The 26,255-nt window shown below is 40.6% G+C and overlaps 1 protein-coding gene across 5 annotated transcripts in view; it reads left to right on the plus strand.

Annotated features, from left to right (window-relative positions):
• Positions 1 to 14,582: 14,582 nt before the first annotated feature.
• Positions 14,583 to 26,255, plus strand: part of unc5cb (unc-5 netrin receptor Cb) — a 118,141-nt gene continuing 106,468 nt past the window's right edge. Inside the window, exon 1 of one of the 5 annotated variants that reach the window (XM_020629783.3) lies at positions 14,583 to 15,255. In XM_020629783.3, the coding sequence (XP_020485439.1) occupies positions 15,150 to 15,255 (106 nt within the window). In that variant the 5' untranslated portion in view covers positions 14,583 to 15,149. The remainder of the gene's footprint in view (positions 15,256 to 26,255) is intronic. The other 4 variants (XM_020629784.3, XM_065965523.1, XM_065965522.1 and 1 more) reach the window with 4 other exon arrangements.

Raw genomic sequence — 26,255 nt, forward strand, 5'->3', positions numbered from 1 at the left:
TAAATAAATCTGTGCCTTGTGTACACATTTTTCGTTACCTGCTTTCCTAGAATGGGGCTGCAAAAGCAATTTACACACCAAAGAAAAATGATTAAGTGAAAAATGCTTCTCTGTTGGTTGCATATTTTTATTTACAAATTAAAAAACCCTCACCTATCAGGACTGTAAGTGCTTTATGAGTTGAATAATTTAATGCACCGTGATTGTGTGTGTATGTGTGTTTTGTCTGAGTGTGTGTGAGCATAGAGGTGGAGGGTAGAGGGGCTGAAAATATTTTTGATTTACATTTTTCCTGCTTGGTTTGCATATTGTTCCCCTCCGGCAACAACCTATTAATGAGACAAGCAGGTCACTCCAAGAAAGCAATGCTTACTATGCGACTTCACACACTCATACAAATGCTTTTTGCCCCCTTTTGTGTTTTGTGCACACACACATATCTAACTAGACACACACATTCATTACACAGGCTGAGACTTGAAACTTTCTCTCCATGCTTCTCTATGCTCGTTCTGACCTCTAGAGAATTAATCAGCTGATGTTCGATTGATCTGACCTTGTGCAGACAGTTTGCAGCAGTAATGGCTTCACAAGGACGTAAAACTCAGCTCCTCACCTACTCCTCCTGCTCCCTGATTCCCTTGCTCTTTGTGTTTACATGCCCCCCTCTTCCACCCCCCTCTGTTCCTCTGCAGCTGTGCAGATCAGATGGCTGATACATTAATGGGACCTGTGCTGAGTAATGGGGAAGGATTGGAGTTTGACACACTGACCCCACCCATCAGTGATGCTTGCCACCAGGAACCCCACAGGATGCTCTCTGGGAAATGTCTTTGCTGCTTATTGGAATTTCTGTGATGAGTCTGAGTTTCGGGTAACAGAGGAACCTGATCCGCTATCTTGCAGCAGATTTGAGGTGGATTCATGTTGCTGATTTGACTGTCAAACATGTACGACTAACTATAAAGTATACACACTTCAATAAACACTAAATCAAATTTTTGCGCCATAACTTGTTTATTATTGCATAAAGACACGTGCCTGTAATCATTAGGAAAAAAATAACATAATTCTGTTGAAAATTCTTCACTCTTTATCTCCTCGATTTAGTCAAAAGTACTACTACATAAAAACTATTGTGTTGCGGCTGTGCCCCTCTCGTCTGTCTGCCGTGACTGAGGGCAGTCAAACGTCGCTTTCGGTTCATGAAAGGTTGGCGCCACAATGCATGATGGTATTTAGTGTCAGTAAACAATGTGGTGTTTTTTGGTTGGTGGGGCTTAGCTGGAGGCAAAACAATCCTCCAAAAACGTTAGCTAACACAAGCTAACAAGCTGTTTTTGGCTTTCTTTCGACATTCAGGGAAGAACCTATGAAGACAGCCATGTACAGTACTTTTAGGCTTGGGTATCTGTCAATAGAGAAAACTACATCTTGAATGAAAACTGCTCTTGCATGGCTGGGTAGTGGGTATGTAGTGAACATACAGCGTATTTGAAATTGGTTGTCAACAAAATGACATAACTGATCCGAGTGACTGTTATGGTTTACATGTAATGAAACAGCAAAACATTTAACTATAAAAATTAGCCACTCTTGTTATGTGAGCTATGAGGTTAGCAACACGTTACATATTGCTCAGGAGCAGTGACGGCTGGTATACGGTAGAATTTTAGTTTGGAGACATTACTGTTATTACGCCTTTTATTCGGGCCTAGACAACATTTTAAGACTCCTATGTTGCCTACACTGTGGTGGTGATTCATGTTTCCCTCTAGTTAAGCTTCGTCTTGCCTCAGCTTATAGCCTTCCATGACGTCATTGTGACGTAGGACCTAAAATGGTCTACATATTGCTTCAATAGTGGCCATCGTTTGTACACTACTTTTCAAAATTAATTTTGGGATCGATGAGTACACTATGTAGGGTATGATAATGCTCACTCATAATTCGGACATCACTACAAAACGGCATATTTTCTATTGTACTGTATAGTGTGTAATTTCTGATACAACCCTGGTCAGTAATCAAAACGTGTGGTGGTACAGGCCTTTAAAGAATGGAGACTCATCTCTCTTCATTTGTGTTTACATAAGAGCGTTTGATTTTAACTGCTGATAATTTGGCTACTTGAAGAAAAGCTATGGAACAATTAAAGCAAAACTAGCTTCAACACAAGCAGAGCAGCTACAAACAAGCAAAGCTAATTTTAACATGTTGGAGAACATTTTACAACTCTCACTTGTGTTTATACAGGCGTGTTTGAAAGTCCTTGATTTTTATCTTGAAGCTGCTTTATTAGGTGTTTTTACCAGTTTTAATTTGGGAGAGGATGAGACTAAGTCGATGAATACCTCAGGAATGACGAACAATTGAGGAATGCTAACCTTAAATTAGTCAAGCTAATGTTAGCTTTTACTGATCTGTCTCATTTATGTCTGATAAAGCATAGAAGAAAGGCTGTTTTTAACTTTAACACACTGGTTAAGTGTACGTAGTAGATAAAACCCCCTGGAATAGCAAACTAGTAATGCCAACCTAAAAACATGCATAGTGCCTAAAACTAGTTAAGCTAGTGCTGTTGTCATTTGCTAACTTAACATTACAAATTACTTGATATTGGTTCTTCTATGCTGGTTTTAAACTGTTACAGCTGGCAGCCATAATACCACCAGGGGGAAAGCAAAGCTCGGTTTGCTGTATCAGCTACTGTAATACAGTGAGAAAAAATGAAATTAATTCCATTTAAACAAGTTCATTTTAGGGGCTTATCAAATCATGGCACTGGATCTGTGCAAGGTGGCGTACTCCCTGATTCCAGATACTTTATTTTAAGATGTATCAGCAGCATTAGCATTAGCAATTCTGGTATCAGTTTCTGAACAATTCCAAGTTTTGTTATCAAACAAATGATGGTATTCCTGGATTTCCTTTTCTGCCTTGAAGCATCTAACTTCTGCAGTCAGTGTATCTGTAAGATGGTGAAACAAAGTGTTTTGTCCCTTTGTTGCCCTGGAATGAGACAGCCTCTCATGCTATATCATAAGAATGTGAAAGGGTGTAATGGATTCCTGTGTGAGCCTTCATTAGGAGTGTTTACAGTAGCCTTCTCAGTCCGACTGCATTACCGCGACCTGATGCTGCTCCCCCCTCAAGCGTTCATAAATCATTGTTAACAGACAGACCTGACACTCTGCTCATACATCACCATGCCGGCCCTTTACTCGTCCGTAATTCAAACGCTGGATGTACAAACATCCCTGGATGTGTCGTGTCAGTTCAAAACACAGCTGAAACTCACACCAGAACAAAGAACAACAGGCCCAACGTTCAGACGTGCCAGATGAAAGCAGCAGAAAGAAAGTGGAGAGCTCTCATGCCTCTGAACATTATGCTGTCATATTGTCTCTCATCCAACAGGAATTTGGATTAATGCATGATACTGCCAGAGTGAGAATGCCAAAAGAGAGGCATTCAGACAACTGTGAAACTATTAATTAGACATGTTTAAAAGGAAGGGGAAGAAAATAATGAATAAATAAACATTCAATAATTTCCTTTTTGGGAAAATTCAATGGCAGTCATTTCTAATTTACATGGTTTTGAATGCCTTCTCTGTAAACACACCAAAGTATATAAAATGAGCTAACAGGTGCTCACTTCCATTATGCTTTTTGTTCTATATATTAGCCTTCAGGACATTTGAAAACCAGAAAACATTAAATCCTCAAGACGTAAAATGTTTACATTTGTTCAACGGCTTTATGAAGCTTTTGAATATAATAGACATGAAAGATAAAATTTAGTATGAAATCTGCTTTTCCCCTCCTTCCCAATTACATCCAAACATAGCTTGGCAGCCATCTGGCTGACTGGAAGCAGAGTGTTACTCTTTCACTGCCAGGACTCCAGTTGTTGCCCAACTGTCAGTTCTCCCAAAGCAAAGTGCCCTTAATGCTTCTTACTTCAACTGTGATTCTACTAACTAAAACATATTAGTGTGAAATGTGAGCCAATGAAATATCATACTCGTTATAATCTAATCTACATTTAGAAATACAAGTGAAATGTTTCATTTTGAAATGCATGCAACATCACGAGCACCAAGCACATTTGGGTGCAGTTTTATAACAGTTCCCATCAGTACAGTTGATTATTGTCCACTAAACTGCCCTCATGACAAAACAGACAAAGAAGTCTCCTTATTGATCACTCACTTGCTGCTTTTAAACCATCAATACCCTTTAAAGCACCACTTAAGATGAGGAACATATGTCTCCCTGCTGTCTGGCTGGATGCTGTTGTAACGCTCTGAACACCAGCTGAACCTGTAATGGCTTTCATACAAAAGACATTACAGACATACAAGACATACAGACATACAAAAGAGCCATTCAAACTACACAAACTTGAACAAGCCAAACCAAAGACAACATATTGTAATTAACACTTAAGGAGATCTGTCAAAAAACAACACTTTCATGCCCACATGTATGATACTGTTTTTTTTTTGGTGGCTGTAATTGCTGCTCCTGTCCAAACATGGAGATCCTTCCCTGATGCTTTATCCCAGGAGATGATGGAGGTTCATGACAAACCAAGCACTAATTATTCAGGGCAAAATGTATTTCGAGGAGTAGCTAAAGATATTACAACTCCTCAGAAGTCCAACTTAAATAACTAAGTGGGTCAGAAAGGAAACACACAAACATACTCATACAGAATTTCATAAAGAGTATCGTTTTGAAAGAAGCTGTCTTTATTTGCAAATCTTAAATTGCTGATGCCGTCCGTAAACTGCAGATGTTAGAATGTATTTTTACTAAAACAAGGATTAAGGTTTTTGTCTTCCATCACTTTAGTTTGAATCAAATCAAAAAGGGATCTCTTCCTGGCCAGCATAGAAAGGACGAGTAATCACAGCTACCAAATAATGGTCATAAATATAAGTGTTTTGAAATGCATATAAAAAGAGCAATCCCATTTAATCTGACCCCCAATCACAAAAGCTGATCAACGGCTTACCAGGGAGATAAATATCAAGCGTGCCAGTTGGACACTTTAGACAAGTTGTATTTACATATGTCACATGTTCTAGTTCAGGGAATTAAAGCCCTTTTTATAAAACCAATGCCGACAAAACAATTCTAAACACCAGTCAACAAGCATTTCACAAGTATTGACAAAATTCAGCCCAGTTGAATAAGAGAATTGTGCGCCTTCATATCAACATTTAAAACAATATTGACTCAAGGATAATACGCATTAGGGGTTTTAAACCGGTGTACGTCATGTTACTGCACATATTATACTGCAGATTTATTGAAGCAATCAGACTTCAAAGAAAAGCCAATGAAAAAATATATCGGTGCCATCAAAATTTTTGAGAGAGGAATAGCATGTTTACAAAACCCATGCAAATCCATTAAATTCAGTCTGGAGCAAAGTAGTGGGCCAAGTGAGCAACATGACCATACGCAGAGGTACAGCGCTAGTATGAAGAAGAACTCGCAGGCAAAGGAAAATTTGAATTTGGAAAATTGGGACAAAAAATATCAATTTATTTTCGCTATTTTTGGCTTTGGAGGTCAGATAATTAGATTAATCAGCGAGGCTAATGATTTGAACGAGTCATTCTGGCAATCTCTAGTGAACTTAGGCGCAGAAACATGCTTTCATGATATTCTATCAGGGTTTGTGAAGCAATGCTTTCTTTCCATTATTAAATTGGTCTTCCTCAGAATTCTCTTTGAACTTTGGCAATGATTGGAATACAGACAACTGCTATGTTACTGTGGCACCACGGGATCACTGAAAAAAATCAACCACAAGTATTTTTCTCTGGATATCCTGTTGACTTTGCTTGAGGTCTGTTGATAAAAGTCTATTTTATGCCAGAAAAATGCCTATTTGATTGGCATTAAAAAACTTTTAGAAAGCTGAATTTGAAAACAAACATAGTGGGAGGTGATTTATGAGGATTTAAGGCCAGACCGATGTAAAACTTTTGAGGCTGATACCGGCATTAGGGAGAAAGTAATTTACAGATCCTGATATGTCTTAGGGCTGGGAGATATGAATAATGTTTCACGATAAAAAATGTCATATGAGTTGATATTGATAATTATCACGCTAAATGTCTAATCATAATTTATGATTTTTGCTCCTGAGTAAAAACTGAAGAGACCAGATTGTTCAAGTATAGTTTGCCAAGTTCTGAAATTAAGGTGGTTAAACCACAATTAACAGACAAACATTTCATAATCATAATAATAATGGAAATCGCTGATAAGAGAGTTAACAGCTTGGGAATAACACATACTGGCCCGATGCTTGCTGATGGTCCACTAACACTCGTTAGGGACTGTCATTTCTTTCTTTCTGTGTGTTCTCACAGGTTATATTGTTTCAAATCGTGAAAAAAGGTTTGAAATGCTGCCTGTTTTAGCGGCACTTGTCTTAAGGACAGTTTACAGAGCAGGCTGTTCAGTATTGTTTTGGGCTGAAAATATCCAAAAAACCATCTTCCTGAAGTTGAGTGGCCTTTCTTGATGACAATGTTTTCTGCTGCTTTTTTTTTTATCCCAGTCAGCAGTCAACAATGTCATCAGTTTAAGCAGTTTGACATATCAGCATTTATAAGCTCAAAAAGACACTTCTAATACGGCCACTCAAGAAGAACATGAGATTATGACTCCAAAGGCCATTGTAACTGTCATTCATGGCTCATAAACTGTGCTAGATTGTGTTATTAATCCGTCTTAGAACTAATGATGACAGTACATCAAAAAGCAGAAGTCGTAAATATTTGCTCTCACTTAGCAGATGGGGGTTAAACTATTTTGGAGCAATATCTATACACATTCTCCTAGAAGTATGTTTTGTGGTAAATTTCAGAGATTTAATTGTCAGAGAAAACAAAATAATACTGCAGCCACATCTATATTTTGCAGTCAGAAGTGGTACACAGTGCTCAGTGGATCTTTTTCTGACATTTACCAGTGAAGATGTGTGTTGATGTTTTTTTCACTCTCTCTCATATTCATGACAGATCACTCATTATTTATGCCTTTCCACATGTGTGCACTCCTTGTAGGCTTGTAAAAAAAAAAAAGGAGGAAAATTAAACTAAAGATGAAACAGAGAATTTTCTCTCAGACCACCACTCTGCTGTACAGTAACTTGTTTATCCAGACCCAAAAGCCCACGTCTTTCTCTCCCTGTCCTTGACACACTTACCCAAGGTGGACACGTTGACCCCATCAGCTGGTGCTGAACACTTCCCATAGGGGGCCATAACACCCTGCACCCCTACAGCATCTATCTCCTGGTCCCGTGTGCCTCTGTGTGGCCCCTTTCAAATGCCTTGGGCTGTCCCCTGGACACTTCCCTCTCAAGGAGTGATTAATGCCTGTTTACTTCAGAAAGGCCAAACCCTTTCCCCAGATAGGAGGCGGGGAATGTGGAGAAGGAAAAAGAACGAGTCAGAAAGAGGAAATAAAGGGATGAAACAGATGTATGGATTTTAGACCATGAGATGCTGCAGTGATGTATAGGTCATGACAGTCCGGCTTCTACGCTGGGGTGAGCATGAGATAATCAGAAGCTTTTATACAGTTAGAAAAAGGCCATAGTGGAAATCTCTATGGGTTTGAGTCACAGCATGCCGTGGAAAGAGAGTAAACACTTTTCTTCAAGGATGTACTGAGTGTTTATTAAATAATGAATCACAGACATCATGCAACAGTCTTTGAGATATTGTTGTATTCCCCTCTTAGTTGAAATGCCTACAGCCCAGGATGATCATCTTTGAGTGACCCTATCTAACAAGCCTCTTACTGAGTTCAGTTTTGCAGTAAAACTGACAATATGATCATAAACGCTAAATAAAGAAGAGCAAAAAGGAATGCATCCTACTTTATATCACTGATTAGTTCCAGATCAATCTTGGAACCCATATATATATATATATATATATATATATTTCTTAAAGAGTGAAGGCCAACTTCTCTGTCATTTTTTTATTAATTACATCCCCCAAAGACGCCCTCATTCATCTGTCTCTGGTGAGTCTCAGTTTAACTGTAAATAGTAAGCCTCACTCAAGCTAACATTGGCTGTATTAGCCTAAAGAAGAAACCAATTTTATTGTGATTCATTTGCAATTAATGAGTCTAAGTTCATGATGAAGATGTATAGAAAATAAAAAGTCAAGTTTTGTCAGGTTTGACCTTATGGGGAGAAAAAAAAAGCTTTTCAAACACTCATTTGTGAATGCAGGTCAGATTGGTTATGTCTGAAGTATTCTAGGGAGACAGGAAATCCAAATGCTGATTGGCTTTGGCGACCCAGGGTCAAGAAGATTTTTCGCTCAAGTTGAATTTTTGATCTTGAACAGATTGTTGGCTGCACTTGAGTGCATATATCTGTCAGAGATAAATAAATGATCATCATTACCGCTTCAGGGAGCTGAGACGTCATTATGACAGATTGCGTTCCTCATGCTTTTGCTCTATTTTCACACCAAAAGGTTTGTCTTTCAACACTGAAGCCGACTGATATGTGATTGACCAATATTACTCTGACTTCAAACATGCAAATTGAAACAAGAACACTTCTCAGACTAAAATCTAGGCTAAATCTTTCAATAGATAAGTTCTAAAGACAAAACTGTTACGCGTGCGATAAACTATTTTTAAATAAAAAAAGGAACAAATAGTGACGCGGATGACAACTATATCCTTGCTGATTGAACTTTGCTATCTAGAATCAGTAAATTGGCTGTGCATATGTATGAGCTGTTGATTTGTGTATGACCTGCTTATGTTTGGCAATGCGTCTTACATTGCTTTTGATGTTTCTGTGATAAAGAAATCAGCCCAAGAGGGTATTAGAGTCCTACTACTACTATGACTAGGCTTGCTGCTGCTACATGAGTAACTTTGAATCTTTTGGTCATATTTCTGTTCAAATGTTGATATCGTCCTGGCTCTGATCTGATCTAGGAAGGTTTGGACTGATACTAAACAAGGTGAAGCTTGAAGCTTTGATCCACAGAGGCCAGCTCTGGGCTGGGGAGAATTTCTAAGACGTGCTGAGGATGGGGGGATGTCTGGTCTGTGGCACAGCAGGACTCTCACCTTCCTCCAGGGTGAGTGTTCAGATGAGAAGTCTGAACTATCAGTGCTTGGTGCACAGGGTCAATATCTGGCTTGCGTCAGCAGTCACGCTGGAGCAACACTGGTGGTCTGACGAGCTGCAGAATGCTAATATAATCAAAGCCAGTACACTTAGCTCTGTATATGTGCTAAGTACAAACAACATTAATGAACCTTTTTTTCAGGCTCTCCTGGAAGCTCAACAGAAATTAAATTTCAGCTACAGCTCCTCAGAATTCAGGTGTGCTGGTGTATTGGGCTTAATTTCCTTTTTTGTTTTTGGCCCTGAACCATTCGCTCAGCAAGAGATGCCCCGTGTGAAATATTAAAAACCCAGTGCCTCACTCTGAACACTATCTGAAACAAAAAATAATAAATAAATGAAGCATTCCCCATGCTGACATGTTCACTGGCTGTGTAAAGTTCATTAATTTTAAACGGCCAGCAAATTATTTCAGAAAGTTTCGTAACCAAAAAAGGATTTCAGCAGTGTAACCATGACCTTAACATCCCTCCCAAGTATATGACGATGTTATGAACTGAATTCAAAATGTGATGCTTTTCATTCAAATCATTTCATGTAAAATTTACTTCTTTTTTGTTCTTTTTGTATTCAATATTAAGATAGGCCCCATGCTCCCTGAAAAAGCTTGTGTAACTGTCAAACTGAAACACAATCCTGATGGCAGCGGTGTCTTTGGCGTTGTGTGTTTTACAGGGTGACTCACAGCGGTGATGGACAGGGGAATCGATATTTTGACTTTGGCCACTGGTTGTGCTCTTACAGGAGGAGCAGGGGTAATGGAAGAGGACTGTAAATAAGTGGAAGGTTCTTGACAAATGAATCCATTAACATTTGCCTGTGTCGCCTGGCGAGCAGATTTGCTGTTTTATGGAGCAGGAAAAAAGAGCTAGTAAATCTGAGGGCGCTGTAAGGGTGAGGAGCTGAGAGCAGGCTGGGGAACACATCTCCCATGATGCAGCACTTTATCTCCCTCCCAAATGGCATCTTTATCTGCCTAAATTAAGTTTTGATTCCTTGCCACATACGGTGCTGCAAATCACTTTTAATACTGATATCAAGAGCAGCAGTAACTTGTGCCCAAAGCGATGGAAAGCAGCTTTATTGTGTGGCACACACTGCCGTCACCACTGTTCACTGGCTCTCTGTGGCTCACAGTTGTAAAAAAAAAAAAAAAAAACCTCTGCCCTAAACCGCTGCTTTGTGTGCAAATCATATTATGACATTTGTCATCATTCAAATTCTTATCTATTGTGCAGAGAAACACCGAGTAACTTCAGCTACCTATGACTCTGCATGAGGAAGAAGGATACCCCTAAAGGTGACTTAATTTATAGCTGTGATTAATTTTCAATTCCATTTTCAATCAGTGATGATTATCTTTAAAATTAGAAGGAAACTGGGGCCTATTTGTGTGTGTGGGTGTGTGTGTGTAGTGGCAATAAGGGGGATGGGTTGGGAACAAGTCCCAAATAGAAACTGCATTACATTGCCTCTGCATTATCATCAGTCTGCCTGCATATCTCTCTGTTTGTTTGTCTGCCTATCAATCTGTCTGACTCTCTGTTGCTCTGTCTAATTGATCAACAGTCTGGCAGAGGTCCTGTGAGCGCTCAGCAGGAATACGAGATGTCTGACATGTGCAGTGCCGAGAAACATATCCCTCCAGAAAGGATGAAGTTTATATTTGGTAACAAGACCAGGAAAGTAGCGGTGCATGAAACCTTGTGAGGCTACGCAAGGGTATTTGGTTAAAGCTAACATCAAGATGTTAACATGTCAGTCTTTAACATCTGTAATGCTTCAAAATGAAACTAGTCAATGACATAAAATCAATTCTGCTGTTCTTGAAAACAGCACAAAATGTAGCACAGGATGTTGTGCTCTTGTGCTCACAAATAATACACGCTAGATTCATGCTCATCTATTCAGAGGCAGTACGGTTGAAATACACAGATTCAGTATTCATCTTCAGAGGTTTCTTCCAATTTAAGCAGCCAAGTGAGTCAGGCGTAAATAAAGCGTCGTTATAAAACATGCAGATAAAGTTCAGGGGTTCAGCTCCTCTGAAACTGAAAGCTAAAATGGGCAAGCTGTTTCATTCAAGTGACTTTGAGCTTTCTGTGGCTGCTCGCTTCAGACGCTCCACTTTCAGCATCTCAGACATGGCCGCCCTCCTGGGGTTGTCATGCACTACAGTGTCAAGTTTCCTCCGAGACCAGAACATCCATCTAGCCGACGTCCTCTGGGCAAAGAAATGCTTCTTTATTTGCTGAAAGGGCCATGTTAACAATCTGTGGGGCATTTACGCCTCAGTATTTCTGTGATATTCAGGCTTTTATCTCCTGGAAAACACAGCATATCTTCCTCAAAACTTACACAGGTCAGCGGCGAGTGTTGAAGGTTGCATGAGTGTTTTCCTCTTAGTGTAGATACAGGAATAAAGTGCTCCCCAACTTCAATAAGAGACAGTTAAAAATACATTTAAACCATGACCTTTCTTGTAAGGTCAAGTATGCTAAATAAAATACTCTGAATGAGTTCTTAGACATTGTACTTTGTTTTTCATATTTAGGTTTAAATCGTATTTGGTCTTTGTTGTTTGTATTTTTTCATATGAAGAGTATACGCAAAGGCCAATAACCATCTTGAAAGTATTTCTGTGTTTCTGCTGTACTGAAAAGTTTTCAACAAAATGAGACAGAAACGATGGAAAGGATGTGATCATTTACGCAGACTGAGACCTCAGGATGTCACCCTCTGACTCCTTAGTGGCTTGTGAGAGAAGTCAGAGGAGAACATCAAAACTTGTCCGACTTAATAGGCCGCAAATAAATGACAGCTCAGTACAACAGCAGTGTGAAGAAGGACATTTCAGAAATCACACATCATTTAACCTTGAATTGGATGGGCTGCAGCAGCAGAGGGCTATGTCGCTTTCCTCTCCACTCGGCGAAGAACAAGAGAACGAGGCTGTGTGAGTCATCAACACATCTGTAGGACGAAAAATAAAGCAACATCTGACATGCTGGTGTCAGGGTCAGCGTGTGGCCTTCATGATGTAAATGTTTTTATTCTAATAGCTACATGCCGCAAGATATGTGCCATACTAGCACACATTGCTTCGAGATTGTTTGCAACATGACAGTGACCCCAGTTTTCTTCCCTCAGCTTGTGCAGCCTTCATATCTCAACCGAACAGAGCTCCTTTGGAATGTGTTGATAGCACAGTGAATGCATCACTATGGAGTCAGCATGGACAAATCCTCCCTGAGGAATGTTCACAGCACCTTGTTGAATCCATGCATCCGCTAAATTGCAAAAGGAGTTCATTAAATATATAACGAAGGCTGAACAATATATATTTGGAAACCCAAACTAAAGGTACCAATCCCAACCTGGAAGACTTTGAGCCAAGCATGAAAGTAATTTCCGGCAAATGCTACCTGAAACTAATGTGCCTGCACCATGACAGGCAATTGAAATGATCATACATTTAAAAAAAAAGGGGTTGGAGGGGAAGAAAATATTGTGCTTTTAAATGAGATTCATATTTTTAAAGATATTTCATTTCATTTTCAGTGCAGACATAGTGTCAATCTCGTATTTCATATGAATCACCAAGCATCAGGGGCATTGCTTTGACATCTGTCATGCATATGTAATTACCCCTCGGCCTTTTATCGAAATCACTGAAACAAGTTTCCCCCAGCAATCGTAGAAGTGTGTGTGTGTGTGTGTGTGTGTGTGTGTGTGTGTGTGTGTGTGTGTGTGTGTTCAGTTGTATGTCTGTTAGGCTGAGATCATTATTGATCAGGTTTTTGACACGCTGTTACAACTTCTAAACAACAATTAGAGAGGCAGAAACAAGGGCGAGTGCAGGGTCCAGTCAGATAAATTATGCCTTCCTGTTGCAGTGCCTGTGTTAAATTAATGAGGATTTATGCGCTCAAAATACACAGAGTGACCTGAAGCGGAAGCAGCTGTTCGTAATTGACAGTGGCGTATATTAACTCCAGTCGCCTACTGTACTGCTCAAGTACATTTTTTAGATACTTGTACTTTATTTAAACATTTCCATTTAACTGTAGCCTACCTTATACTTATTTGGTTATATAAATCCAGAGAAATTAAAGTGCTGTCTACATTAGGCTTCTTGTTGTGTTTAAAATGTCTAGAAATTCTTAGGAAGTCAACCAGAGACCAATTCCAAGTCAAACCTCTTCCAAGTGAATAATGCAAAAGATAAATTATCACATTTTTCATATTTGAGAAACTATATAGCCTATATGTGAACGTGCCTTAACCTTGCCTTCTCTCCAATGGCCAGCAGGGAGAGACTCCACAGGTTTACGAATATTTAGAGCAATAAAATTACCCTTCTTTTCAGTTGATGTAAAATCCTTAATCCCACGCCAATCCTTAAATTCTTATGAACCTTCCCTAATAACTATTTCAATATCTTATGAACACAGCATGATGTTTTTATTATTTAGTTCTAATGTAAAGGATAGGATCAACGACAGATTATGTAGCCTATGGTTTAGGGCAAGCTTTAGACAAATTAAAACCTACAGCCGACAACCACAAAAAAAAAACAGTATCCAACCTGCTGTCCTAACACGACGATACAAAACGCAAAGGCGGGACCGGCAGGACCGCAAAAATTAAGAACGAAAGAATAAAATACAGTCGGGGGACCTCTTATTGGCTACTACATCTAGCCTACTTCTTTTATAGCCTATACACATCTTAGTGGGGAACAATTGGGCTGAACTTGCAAAGAGAAGCTTAGGTAGCTTAGCATGCTAGCATATCGTTAAGTTGGCTATTCACATGGTAACTTATACTGCACCTACAATGCACAAGTTCCTTGACTAACTGAAGTAAAAATAGTAAACTACATATATATTTTGAGAGAAAGGTGCCCTTATAATGGTTGTTGTGATGGTCGGGTTATATTTATGTCTGTTGGGTATCGTGCACTTTGGGTTCTTTTCTGTTGAACTGTATTTAATTATTCTTAGTATTTTGCATCTGTTATATTCTTACTGTTGTTAATGTTCTTCTGTGTTTGGTTTAGTTTGCTTTGTTCTTGTTTTTGCTGTTTGTCAAAGCACTTTGTAAACCTGTGCTTTTAAAAGGTGCTATATAAATAAAGTTATTATTATTATTATTATTAATAAATGTGTTTTTTTTTTAATTCATTTAAAATGGAGAGACCTCTTGAATTTACATGTTTTAAATGTTCACATTGTTTCTTGTCTTTTATTAACAGATAACAAGATAGTCATTCTGGACATCAGTGGTTGAAATGCACTCTGAACCCAGGCTTCCTAATCTCCTGTTTGACGACCGCCATCCGTTCCTTCGCTGCTGTCCGGGCCAGGTTTTGATGCAGCGCTGCCACTTGCAGGAGCACTTGGATTGGCTGAAGGAGTAAGGTAGCCCGCAGAGACCGCTCCTTCCTTCCCCACGGTTCAGTCCCGTCAGTGGAGCGCGAGGCGCGGCGCACGCACACACGGCTCTCACATACTCGCCTGCACGCGTAAAAAAAAAGGTTCAGAGACACAGAGAGGGACTCAACGGAGGACTTAGATTTTTTGGTGAGTGGGACTAAGCGGAGCATGAATTTGCCATCAAGACATCGATTCACACCTCAGGACAAACCAAGTGAACCTTTAAGGGGAGACGCAAACGGACGCAGATTTTAATACAACATCCCTTTTTGACGGAGGGGAGATGCACCCGTCTTTTGCTCCATAAATTGTCACAGTTTGCATGAATGCAAAAATACAGTGCTGGATCTATTTCCTGCAAAGCCTATTTTTTTTTGTCCTATTTTTTTCTTCTTCTTGAGGGCTGATAGTTTATCTGCAGCGAACAACAACGAGACACAAACAGTGTGGGTTTGAGCGCATTTTCTCTGTGACTTGGACTTGCCTCAGAGCGGAGTTTGACTCCTCATCATGGGCGCACAAGCTGATCGAGGAAGAGCGCCGAGATCATCTTCTGACATGCTGACAGTCTCCTGGCTTTTGATTTGTCTCCTGATGGAAACTGGAGTGGCTCAAGGTAAAGTGAAAATTGTTTTCCTGACCTGTGAACTTCGCGCTCCTCTCTGTAAAAAGTTCTGTAAAGTCCTCTAGTCCACAGCAGGGGTGTAGTGGACGGTGGGAATATTCTCCTGAACTTTTGTTACTCACACCGCTCAAATGACTCACTGAACAAATGAAGGGAGCATCCAGCCTATCAAAGGAAGTAGGCCAAAAATGATTCCATAAATGGTTTAAATATGGACAATTAAAAAACTGTTAACAAATACGCTAATAAAAAGATTCATCACACGATAACTCAAGAGATTGATAATTGCTTATTTCACTTGTGAAAACCACAACTGGTGTAAACACAAACACTCCCACTGGCACATCTGTTTCCTCAACACAGCTCCCAGAAACCATCCATACCAAACTGAGCACATGTTTAAGCTGTTGTTAAACATCTCCTCCAACTGATCTTTAAAGATTATCGTGCACAGAGCAGATATACCTAAAATAGAAAAGACAAAAACAATCCAAAGCTCCTGTTATTTGACCTACTGTGAATCATCGAACAGTAGATAAACCAGACCATTCTTTCTCTTTATTATTAAAAAAAAAAAAAAACTAATTCAATATAACTTCTGACTCATGCTCAGTCCCTGCTGCTGTTAATTTAGTCTCATCCGGACATTAAGCGCACACTTAAAACCTTCCAGATGAAAGGCTTAATGTTTCATTCATTCCGTTTTTCTGGGCTGCTTGCCTTGAAAAATAATTCTCAAAGTGATTAATACTTGGGTAATCTTGTTTATGAGTAGTTGAATTACAAAATAAGATGTCTGTTCTTTAAAAAAAAAAAAAGAAAAAAAAAAGAAGGACATCCTCTTATAATGTTTGGTATTACAGTGGAGTTATTAAAGCTCCTTAATAGTCCTGACCTTTGCTCATTGGACTTACTGAGAACTTCATGATCTGTACGTTTCAAATAGAGTGGTGCAGGTTTGAGGTGATTTTCTTTTTTTTTCCCAGACAAAACACTGTATATCTTTTTAATCTTTAAATATCTGCCTGTATTTGTTTTTACCAGTGAGTACATTTTTAATCTTCCGTGCTTCTTCAGCCTTCGGAGCAGATTTGTCTGCCGTTGAAAGAGGTTTTCTGTAAACTGTAGTAGCTGTCAGCTGTGGAAAAGCATTGAGATAATGCCACAACACCTGAAGCCATTTACTTAATCTGCTCTCTCCTGAGTGGGATTGTCTGTCAAACAAAGAGAACCCATCTGTGTGAGGGTGGATGTGCAGTATGTGTTTGTGCATGTGTGTCAGATTCCATGAAGTGCCTCTGGAATTATGGTAGGTGGTCTGTCTGCGTGAGGAGATTGAGGAGAAATGAGCAGGTTTGCAGCTCTTTCAAAGGCATAACATTTTTTTTTTTTTTTTTTTTTTTTTTTTAAGTTTAAGGCTTTGTTGCTCATGCAAAAGCAACATAAGCTTAAATTTAAGGTCCGAGCACATACCCGAGACCGGGCCGAGGATCTGCGAGCAACCTTATCTGGCTGCTCCAGACCTTCATTGCACTCCTACATAGTTAATGAGCACAAGAAGGAGAGGAAAGAAAGAAGGAAAGAAAACAGCACAGGGCAGGTCCGGTTTCTGAAGGGCAGGGTGAGATGACATAATACCCGTTCAAAAACCCCGGAGAGAAGCCGTGTCATTGACTAGCTGGGACTACGAACATGGTCCTTCTCTGTCCATTAAGCAGTCGATACGGCAGGAGAACATTGTTTGAGACTAATTAATGGGCCTCTCTATTTTTGGGGCACTGATGAGCTCTACACATTTCTAAATCACTGGAGAGTCACTTCTTAAGAGTCAAACTACTGGTGATTAGAGTGGCTCACTTACTACTAACACCATGTTTTTCCTGCATACATTTCCAAGTCATATTTGGATCCTGTACATATAGCAACATTTCTCCTTGCAATTGCAGTTTAAATTTTGATTATTTAATTTTTTTTGAGCTTGAGGACTTTCTCTCTCCCCTTTTCTACTGGCAGAAAGAAGTGAAACGAGTGTGCTCATTAACCTGCTGAACTCTTGACAAAGGAGACAGGTTGAGACAGATATAACCTGGGAGCTGCCAGAGAGGTAGCTGCTGAGCGCTCTGTGACAGTAGCCTGAGTGGAAACCCTCGGTGCAAGAACAGATGGACTTCTGGTATGTCCAGCACAGCAGCGGGGCTGTAGATTATACGTATGTGTGCAGAGTCTATGTCTGCGTTCATGTTGTTTTAAAAGTTGATGGAGGATGTCATGCGGTTATGGGAATTCATGGAATACTTCCTAATAGTAATATGTGGAAAAAAAAGGGAAAGTGGGTTGAAACATTTTTCCTTTTTGGTTAAAGATGTAATAATTCTTTTTAGTTAAAGTTGATAAATGTGGAATATATTTTATCCATGAAAGAGACGACATTGAATCATGGAGAAACCTTGACTGATTCAACATGTTCAGTCTGCTTTAGGAGGAAGTTGTTGAAAAGATGGGATGGGATCAAGGACCTTTTCTGAACCGTAAACATATTTAGACAATGATTCCAGCTCAGAGACACTCTTCACTATGCGAAAAATGTCTGAGTATGTTAAATACATGATGACATGAAAAACCTAGCTAAATCAGGGTTGGCCTATTATAAAGTGTAATATTATGACCATTAATGTAATGTAATAATGTAATAACCCCTGTGTTCGGCCTTCTTGTGATTGGTTCAGTTTTTCCATCAAGCCGCTCGTACGTCTCTCTCTTACTCTCTTTCCATGTCTTTGCCACCTCACCACTTTCTGATGATGTGTCCACTGAGGACTGTTTTCGGTGGGAAAAGTTAAGAAGGACCTTTTATTATGTATGGTTTCAAAAGTATCGTGACTTTTTTTTCCTGCATTCTTTATTCCCTTTTCAGAGCTATCTGAGCCCTGCTTTAAGAGGAAAAAGTGACTGTTATTTCTATCATTATTATTCAAACCGGCTTCCCTGTGGCCTGACAACTTTCTCCTCGAGGGGGCCCACTAACATTACAGCCACTGCGGTCATTCTATAAACAGGGCCTGTATGCACAATGAGAGCATTGTGAGTAAGGAGCACTTCTTATAAATCACCTCGACATTATGACGGCCTTTTATCCTACCATCCATTATGACAAACTTCCCGTTAAGCTATATTTATGTTATCTAAAGCAAATGTGGTTACAGTAACACACTCCCCTGTGTGCAGGTGAAGGCAGAGGACACGGTAAAACAGTGTGTACAGTGGTGAGACAGTGCTGAGTGGGGTCAGAGGTGCATGCTGGTCGCTTGCCGAGCCACAGGAGGAGTGTGGTAGTAAGTGATAATTACTGTGAAAAGTAGCTGCTGAGTTTGCCTCCCTGGCATATTATTGTTGTAAAGGCAAAAAATAGATATGGAGTTATTTAATTTAGGGGCCGCAGTCATTTACCACTTGACAACTTATGTTGTGCTGGCCGCAGTGAATTCTCTATCCGTCTTTATATCCAGGATTTTATTAGAAATGCTGTGGTCAGGGGTGCTAATTTCCCTGCTGTGTAACCCAACCTACCTTAGAAATTTATAAAGTCATGTTAAAGCCTTTTAAATGACCTTTGCTTTGGTTTCTCACTTTACATAACAATTTGACTTTTCATTTATTTAATCTGTTTAATTTGTTATCCCCTTTAGTAAGCTTTAAATGCTGGTTGAGAGCTTCCCCCACTCTGACAGCATATAATTTATAAATCCCTGTTATATTTGAGGCTAATTAAACAGAATTAGCCCTAAAATCCTCCAAATTGTCAGATAATTAGTCTATGGCTTTAAAAGCCTCTTTGCGATGGGCATTGAAATAAAACATGAATTCTTCCTCAAGTCATTAAACTGCACAATCTCCTCCAAATATCCCAGAGAACATGACCCCGTGACCTCAATGCGTCTGATGTTTTGGTGCGTGAGCTCATGCAACAGATATAAGTGGTTCTCCCAAGTAGTATTTAGTGTTTATTCAGCCTTCTCTTTGTCCTCCAGTAAAGTAAACCCAAAAGCTTTTTCCTAATGAGGTTTCTGCTCGAGGCTTCCTTGAGTATTTTTTTATTTGTTTAGCTCATATTCGAGGCAATCTGAAGCCATTTTAAACAAGAGCTTTGCAAATAAACTTGACAGCTGGGTGAATATTGATTTTGGATTCCCGTGTCATCACGATCACGTCCCCTTCTCGCAGAGAAAAAGACAGGAAAAGACAAGAGAACGGGGTGCTCACAGGGACACAAAAGAGGTGAACTGGATTGGAGAGGAGGGTGGGGGGCGGGGGCTAGCTGGAGGTAAAAGTAAGGAGAGAGAGAGAGTGAGAGAGAGAGAGAGAGAGAGAGAGAGAGAGAGATTTTGAGGGAGTGAGGACAGGGCTGGACAGGGGAGGAGAGGAGAGTGTGTCATTAATCACCCTGTGTGACACTCTCAACTACAGGGGGAGCTTCACAGTGCAACATTCACTTCTATTAGCAGTCCATTAGCAGAGCCCGGCACAAGTAGCAGCACTTGACGGGCAGGTCTGTGCCAGAATGGGTGACCTATGTGTCCACACAAGGTATACTGCACCACCTAGATAGTGTGTGTGTGTGTGTGTGTTCAGATGAGTTTTTTTATGCATGCAGGGTGAGTCAAAGTGCATCCAAGGGCGGGAATTGTTCTGACATATTGAGGCAAGTTTGAGGTTTTTGGGCTTTGGAAGGGAAATGAAATAATTGTTTAAAAGGTTGCACTTTCAATTATTCCGCTGGATGAGATATGGGGGCATTATGATCGTAGAAAAGATGATGATGATGGTGGTGGTGCTGACCTGATTTCCCACCTGTGATAGCCCCTCTGCCACAAATTGGCTCTTCAAAGTTGAGATGCATTAGAGGTACAGTCATTTCTCATTCAAAGGCTTGTTGGCCTCCGAGAGCACTGTGATTACAGGATCTCAGCCACATGGGGGGGAGGGGGGGGGCGGGGAAGGGGGTGTGGACCACTGTCCCTGCTCTTGATCTACAGTTCATTTATCATTAGAGATCAGAGCAGAAAGTCAGGGGTTGGGGGGGGAGTTGGAGGTGTTGGGGTGCTGGAGTGGAGGACAGAGCCATAGGGGTAGAGAGAGAGAAGTGATTACCAGTTAAGTGGCCCTTCTCATGCCATTATAAGCAGCGGGGCTGACAGAGAGCATCATGAGTGAGTATAAGTACACACTCCACTCCTGCCCTTTAATTTGGCGTCAGGCACCCCCCCCCACTCCACCCCCACCCGTTGCTCAACCACTAATGTCCCTCTGCATTTTTGTGGTTTTAACCAGAAATAAGTCAAGGACATGTCAGTTTAAACACAGGTAAATAGAAGTATGTGGACAAACTTTACATTCTTTTGTTTTTTTATGTTTTCTCCCCCTCATCATCATCGGCTCGTCTCCATATTTGTTATTTAGTTGGAGATTATCGTTGGTATTAACCCGCCATTTGGCTGATGTAAGCATCCATGGACACAGCTACAAAATGTCCCGCACTGTTGCCATACATGCTATTCTACCTAAAGAGGATTAGGCTACAAAAAAAAAAAAAAAAGACTGTGTTGGGGGAGATTTGAGAGAGGAATGCTGCTACTCTTATGTATGCACACAGACACTATAAAAGCTCAAAGTGCTGATGAGCAGTAAAAGGTCGAGTCAGTGGGAACGCTGTTATTTCCCAAATGTCCTCTAACAGTGTTTGTTCCCTGGCCCAGCATGCAGCGTGGAACCGCCTTGGTAACTAACTACTTCAATGCATTCACAGTCCTCACATGGCAAAGCAAAAGGAGGGGGAACTCAGACAGTATTGGCTGAAAAATTTAGGCCAAACATGCCCTGAATGCAGGTGTGTGATAATCCTGGCTTGGCTTAGTTGTTGCATGGGGCCAAGAGGCAGCAGTGGTCAGAGTCAGGGAGCTATAGCTCTAAATTTCCCAAGAAATTGAGTGCTGGTCTCAAAGTGCTTGCTTTACTTGCTGAAAGATAAAATGTTGGCAGAAGTTTCACGTGAGCTGCCTTGATATGAAGTCATGCCCAGCAGTGGCTTTCTTGGCTTGAAGACTTGAAGGGGCGCATAGTCAATTGGCATGTATTTTTTTTTTATAACTGGGAATACTGGTGAATTTTTTTGGGAGTTTTTGGAGAAAGTGTAGTGTGTGTCCTTACCTTCAAGATGAGCTGCTCGCATAAACGACCGATAATGGAGTTAAACTGAGCTACTTTGTCCCACCTACTAGAGCAAGATCAAAAAAAGATCAAAAAAATCATTTTTAACAGGACATAGAAATTGCACACAGCGACAATTTTTCATTACTGCATGTGGAAAAACTCCAGGTAAAGCATAGTGCAGTTCATTTAATAAGGGCTTTATTGCATGGATAGAAGATGTGATTACTCAAAGACAGTCTTGAGCATGAAAATCATCAACTCAATGTGCTTTTTCAATCCCTTCTTCCATGTATGTGTGGGCACCTTTGATGTTAACGCCAGGCGATGTTCAGGTCTGATGAGAAAGGCCAACGTACCACTGAGGCGGTAATGAGCGAGATGATATCAATGGTGACTCATAACACCTGAGTCACACATACAGCATGAGCGGCTTTGGCAATCACCTGAATTTTCATGTCTCTGTGGATATCCACAGAATGAAAGTACAGCTGCCATCTCCGCCTCTGTTCTGACTCTGATTGACAAAGCTAAACCCTTAATCCTGGCTTTGCCCCGTCTTGTGCGAAGAGTCCGGAGCCTCACGAGTGGAATTGGACGAGAGCAAATATATAAAAGCCCTCCTGAAGAATAGTATTTACCTGTAATAAGTCATTTGCCAAGCTGGTGTATATATTTTGTCCAACCCTCAAGTGGATTCATCCGTATAGACATTTTATGTACCTGCAGATTGAAGCATTTGCTTTATTTTGTTGTTGAATGTGTCACATCTCTGCATCTTGAAGAGGGCTGGTGGTTTCCAGACACAGCACTAATGACTGGTTGGGGAGGGTTGTGGTCTATGTATGTCAGCAGAACAGAGACAGGGATATAAGGAGGGGTGGGGGGGGCAGGCCTGGGACCACTAGACTGGGCTGAAACATGAGAGCAGCAGACCCACGCTCCCCATTTCCTGTCTCCACTTTATCAGCATCTTGCTCTCTGTTATTGCTCCGCTCTTAAAGCATCCGATGAAAGCCTTGCCACAGATAAATGTTTGTGCCTCCTTGTTTTTTTATGGGCCTCAAATGAGGGACTTTATCCGCCCCGGTCCCCCTCCTTTAAACTGGACCCCCCCTTTTTTTTTCTTCTCCATTCCTGTGTCTGCTTTGAGATGCCACAAGAGAAGTTACAGCCTCTGGTTTACATTACGGCTCCTTAGAGATGGTCTTGGGACGCCTTAAAGGACAATGCTTGTTCTTGTTCTTCTAAAGAAATATATTTTTACAAGACATTAGAGAAAGGGCATGTGCAAAGGCGCTTTATTCTGCAGTACCACATTTTTTCTTACTTTGTTGGAAATAATTATTTCCATCCGTGCATTCATGCAGTTAGATCTGGAATGAAAGGTGATATTCTTCTGAAAAGAAACTCATACTTTTGTCCTTAACGGTCTGGACTCTTTCACCTCTTATCACCTCCTGCAATATTTTCTTTCTGACTTACATAATTCAGTCTGCTTCTGTTTTCTTAGCCATCTGAACGAGCATAGTGGTGTGTCTATATATATATATATATATATGTGTCTTTGTGTGTGCACGTCCTTGTTTGTCTGCATTTGGTGGCAAAGTGTGTGTGTGTGTGTGTGTGTTTATTCAATAATAACTGAGTCCGACAAAGTCTGTTTCAGATAAATCTGTGTGAATACCAGACCATTCATCCCCAGGAAATCAATCTTTCTCATAATTCCCCTCATTTTTCTTCCATCTGTTATCTACCGAGCTGCCAAACAGACTTTTAAACAGAGCAGACCATTACCAGAGGGCAGAATTAAATGTGTGTCAGAATGCCAGCCTGTAAAGTTGCTGTTTTTACTGAGTTAAATGAGGTGCTAAATTAAAGCTTCACAATCTGTATGCACTGTAAGATTAATCCCCTTTACCCCCCCCCCCCCCCCCCCCCTTTCCCTCCATGTACTCCCTTTAAAAGAGAAAAGTCAAAGCGTGTGCTAAAAGCCAGGGATGTTTAAAAAGAAGCTACTCAGACCATGCTTGACTTTCGAAGGTAAGTGATAAATTGTGGGTTTTGTCTGTTTTTTACGAAATTACTCTTTTCAAGTCCCGGCAAATATTGGCGAATTCATCATCATCATTTCTGGAAAACATGTGATGTCCCCATGCACTCTGGTCTGAAAGAAGAGTTTAGCTCAAAAACTGGTTGGTGAACATATTGGTGAACAGTTATCTGAGCTTTAGCCCAAAGGAACAAAAGGGTGCATATGTCCGCTTAAGAGGTGCTGATAGCCAATAGAGTCATACCAGAATAATGTCCGTCACATTTTCACAAATCTTTCCTTAAAAGCTATGGGGGGAAAAATCATAAAAATACATAATGCAAAAATGCAGAAATCTATGCTTGAGGTCATCTTAAAATGATGTAGTCACAAAGTTTGTACTGCACAGTTTCAGAGCAAACAAGCTCCACCTCATAACCAGCACCAAACGCCCTCCAAACAAACTACTGCATGACCTCTTTTTTCTTCATTTTGGGCTTTGTTACTGTGACTCCTGTAATGGTTTGCAACCCGAGATTGCAGTTGGGTGTCAGCACTTTCCTGTGTTTGTACAGCGTGTGTTTGTGAGCCTGTGTGTGTTTCTGTGTGTGCCATATCTCCATGATCAGTCCCCGGTGACCTAAGTTACTGGCAGACAGTGTTTAACTGGGGCAAGCTCAATGGGTCTCATTTAAATGGGGCCCAGACAGAAGCCCCACGGTGAAGGGTTACTTTATGACTCCTTACATGTAAAGCACGCTGTCGGGGCTGCTACAATTTGTGTGCGTGCCAGAGAAGACAAACTGTACTTTATTCTTCCTTTTCTTCTTTAGGAATCTGTCAGGGAACCAAAAAGTAAAAAAAAAAAAAAAAATCTGCCAAATTAGGGGGTTCCATGTGGAGAATAAGAGGCGGTGCTGTCTTTGATTTTCATGTATTCTTCAGTGAATGAATACTAGGGAGAAGAGGATGATGATGACAGTCTGTGCAGCTCTGAAAGTTCACTGCTGTAAATGTCAGAATTATTAATGAGCTCAAAGTGTCACTCCCAGCTTGTCCTACATGATGTTCCAACATGAAAGGATTAAACAAAGTCTGGTTTAGCTGCCCCAGCACTCACAATATTGCTTACTTTAATACTTCAGGAATTATGCACTGTACACAAATGCAAATCTGCAAGTTGTGTAAGGGATTGGCAGCGGAGGAGCACTTCCAGCTGTGCATTCGCCCCTTTCAAGGAGCAAAGCAAACAGTAGGCAGAAGGTGAATAATAGATGTTGTTGTGTCAATTGCTCTGAAATGCAAAAAGAGAGGGAGAGAAAAAGGACGCAGGAGTTTTTTTCCCCCCCTAAACCAGGTCAAATGTCTGAATTGGCCCTATTTTGTATACAGATGAGCACTCTCCCTTGAAATTCCCACAATAAACACAACTCATGTTTGCTGTTTAACGTTCGCAGGCTCCCAAATGCATTCAGGCATTGAAATCCTAAATACTGATGCAGACCATTTACCACTGAATGTATGATGTGTAGAGTACAGGCCAAGCCGTCTGTATTGTGAAAACATTAAGGATCTATTTCTGCATTTACCTTCCAAACCACACAATATATTCCAATGGCTAGTCTTGATCACTGTGAAATGGAACTGTAGTTAAAGACTGATATTTGTGTGGAATCAGCTGATATTATGGCCTTTAAAATGCAGTATCATGTATCAGAGAGTATGTCATTTACTGATACTAAAGCTTATGTTAGCAAATTGTTAGCAATCATTGATATCCAGCCAACATATACAATTGAAGTAATTTCCAGATAGTTCTTGGTAATGGTGTCTGTACCGGTATCTTGGGAATACCTTGGGAATCGGAGCATCTCTGCAATTTCTGCAACCACCTTAAACCAATTAAGACATGTAGATTAATGGGTGGCTGGGGCTCAGTTGGTAGAGTCGTTGTTTCTCAACCTGAAGGTCGAGGGTTCCCCAGCTCCTGCAGCAACATATCGATGTGTCCTTGGGCAAGACACTTAACCCCAAATTGCTCCCGCTGCTCCGTCGTCTGCGTATGAATGTGTATGAATGGGATTAGTTACTTCTGATGGTCACTGCCATCAGCATGTGAATGGGTAGGCGCGACATGCGGTGTATATACAAGCTCAAGTCCATTTACCATTTACCATATATTTCAAAAAGGAACCACAATAAGCGCTTAGCCTTCATTTGGATCATGGTAACCTACCCCTGTGTTTGGCGGGGAGCTGTGCTCAATGGAAGCTTCTGTTGTTATTCTGCTTTTCCTCAAGTCAAGCTGACGGAGAAATGAGATCTCCGTTTGGAAAAAATGACCGGGCTTAGTAAGATGACAGGCTTGTTTCTCTAATTCCAGCCCTCTCTAAACTATGACCCCATACAGTACACCAGCTGCACCAGAGTCAGCACACTAACTGTAAACTGATACACCATAATGGCCTGCTGCAGATATGCTGGAGCATGTGCAGCGGAAACCGATAATTCAGTGGTGACACACCATGCATAGGGGTTCCCATGGTTTGTTAAAGGCTGACGTGAGGTAAGCTGATCCCTCAGGTAGAAGCAAGGGAGTGGGAGGGGGACGACGCAAGCTAACCTCTGTTGTTTAAAGGAAGGAGCTGGTAAATCATACCTCCCGATGAGTTTCCTTCAGTATCTTGTTCAAATCTTTGTGCAAACATTCCTTCACAGTTAGAAAGCTGTATGTTTCTAAATCATGGTATTTTTG

The sequence above is a fragment of the Labrus bergylta genome, chromosome 17, assembly GCF_963930695.1.
Source record: "Labrus bergylta chromosome 17, fLabBer1.1, whole genome shotgun sequence".
Taxonomy (NCBI): domain Eukaryota; kingdom Metazoa; phylum Chordata; class Actinopteri; order Labriformes; family Labridae; genus Labrus; species Labrus bergylta.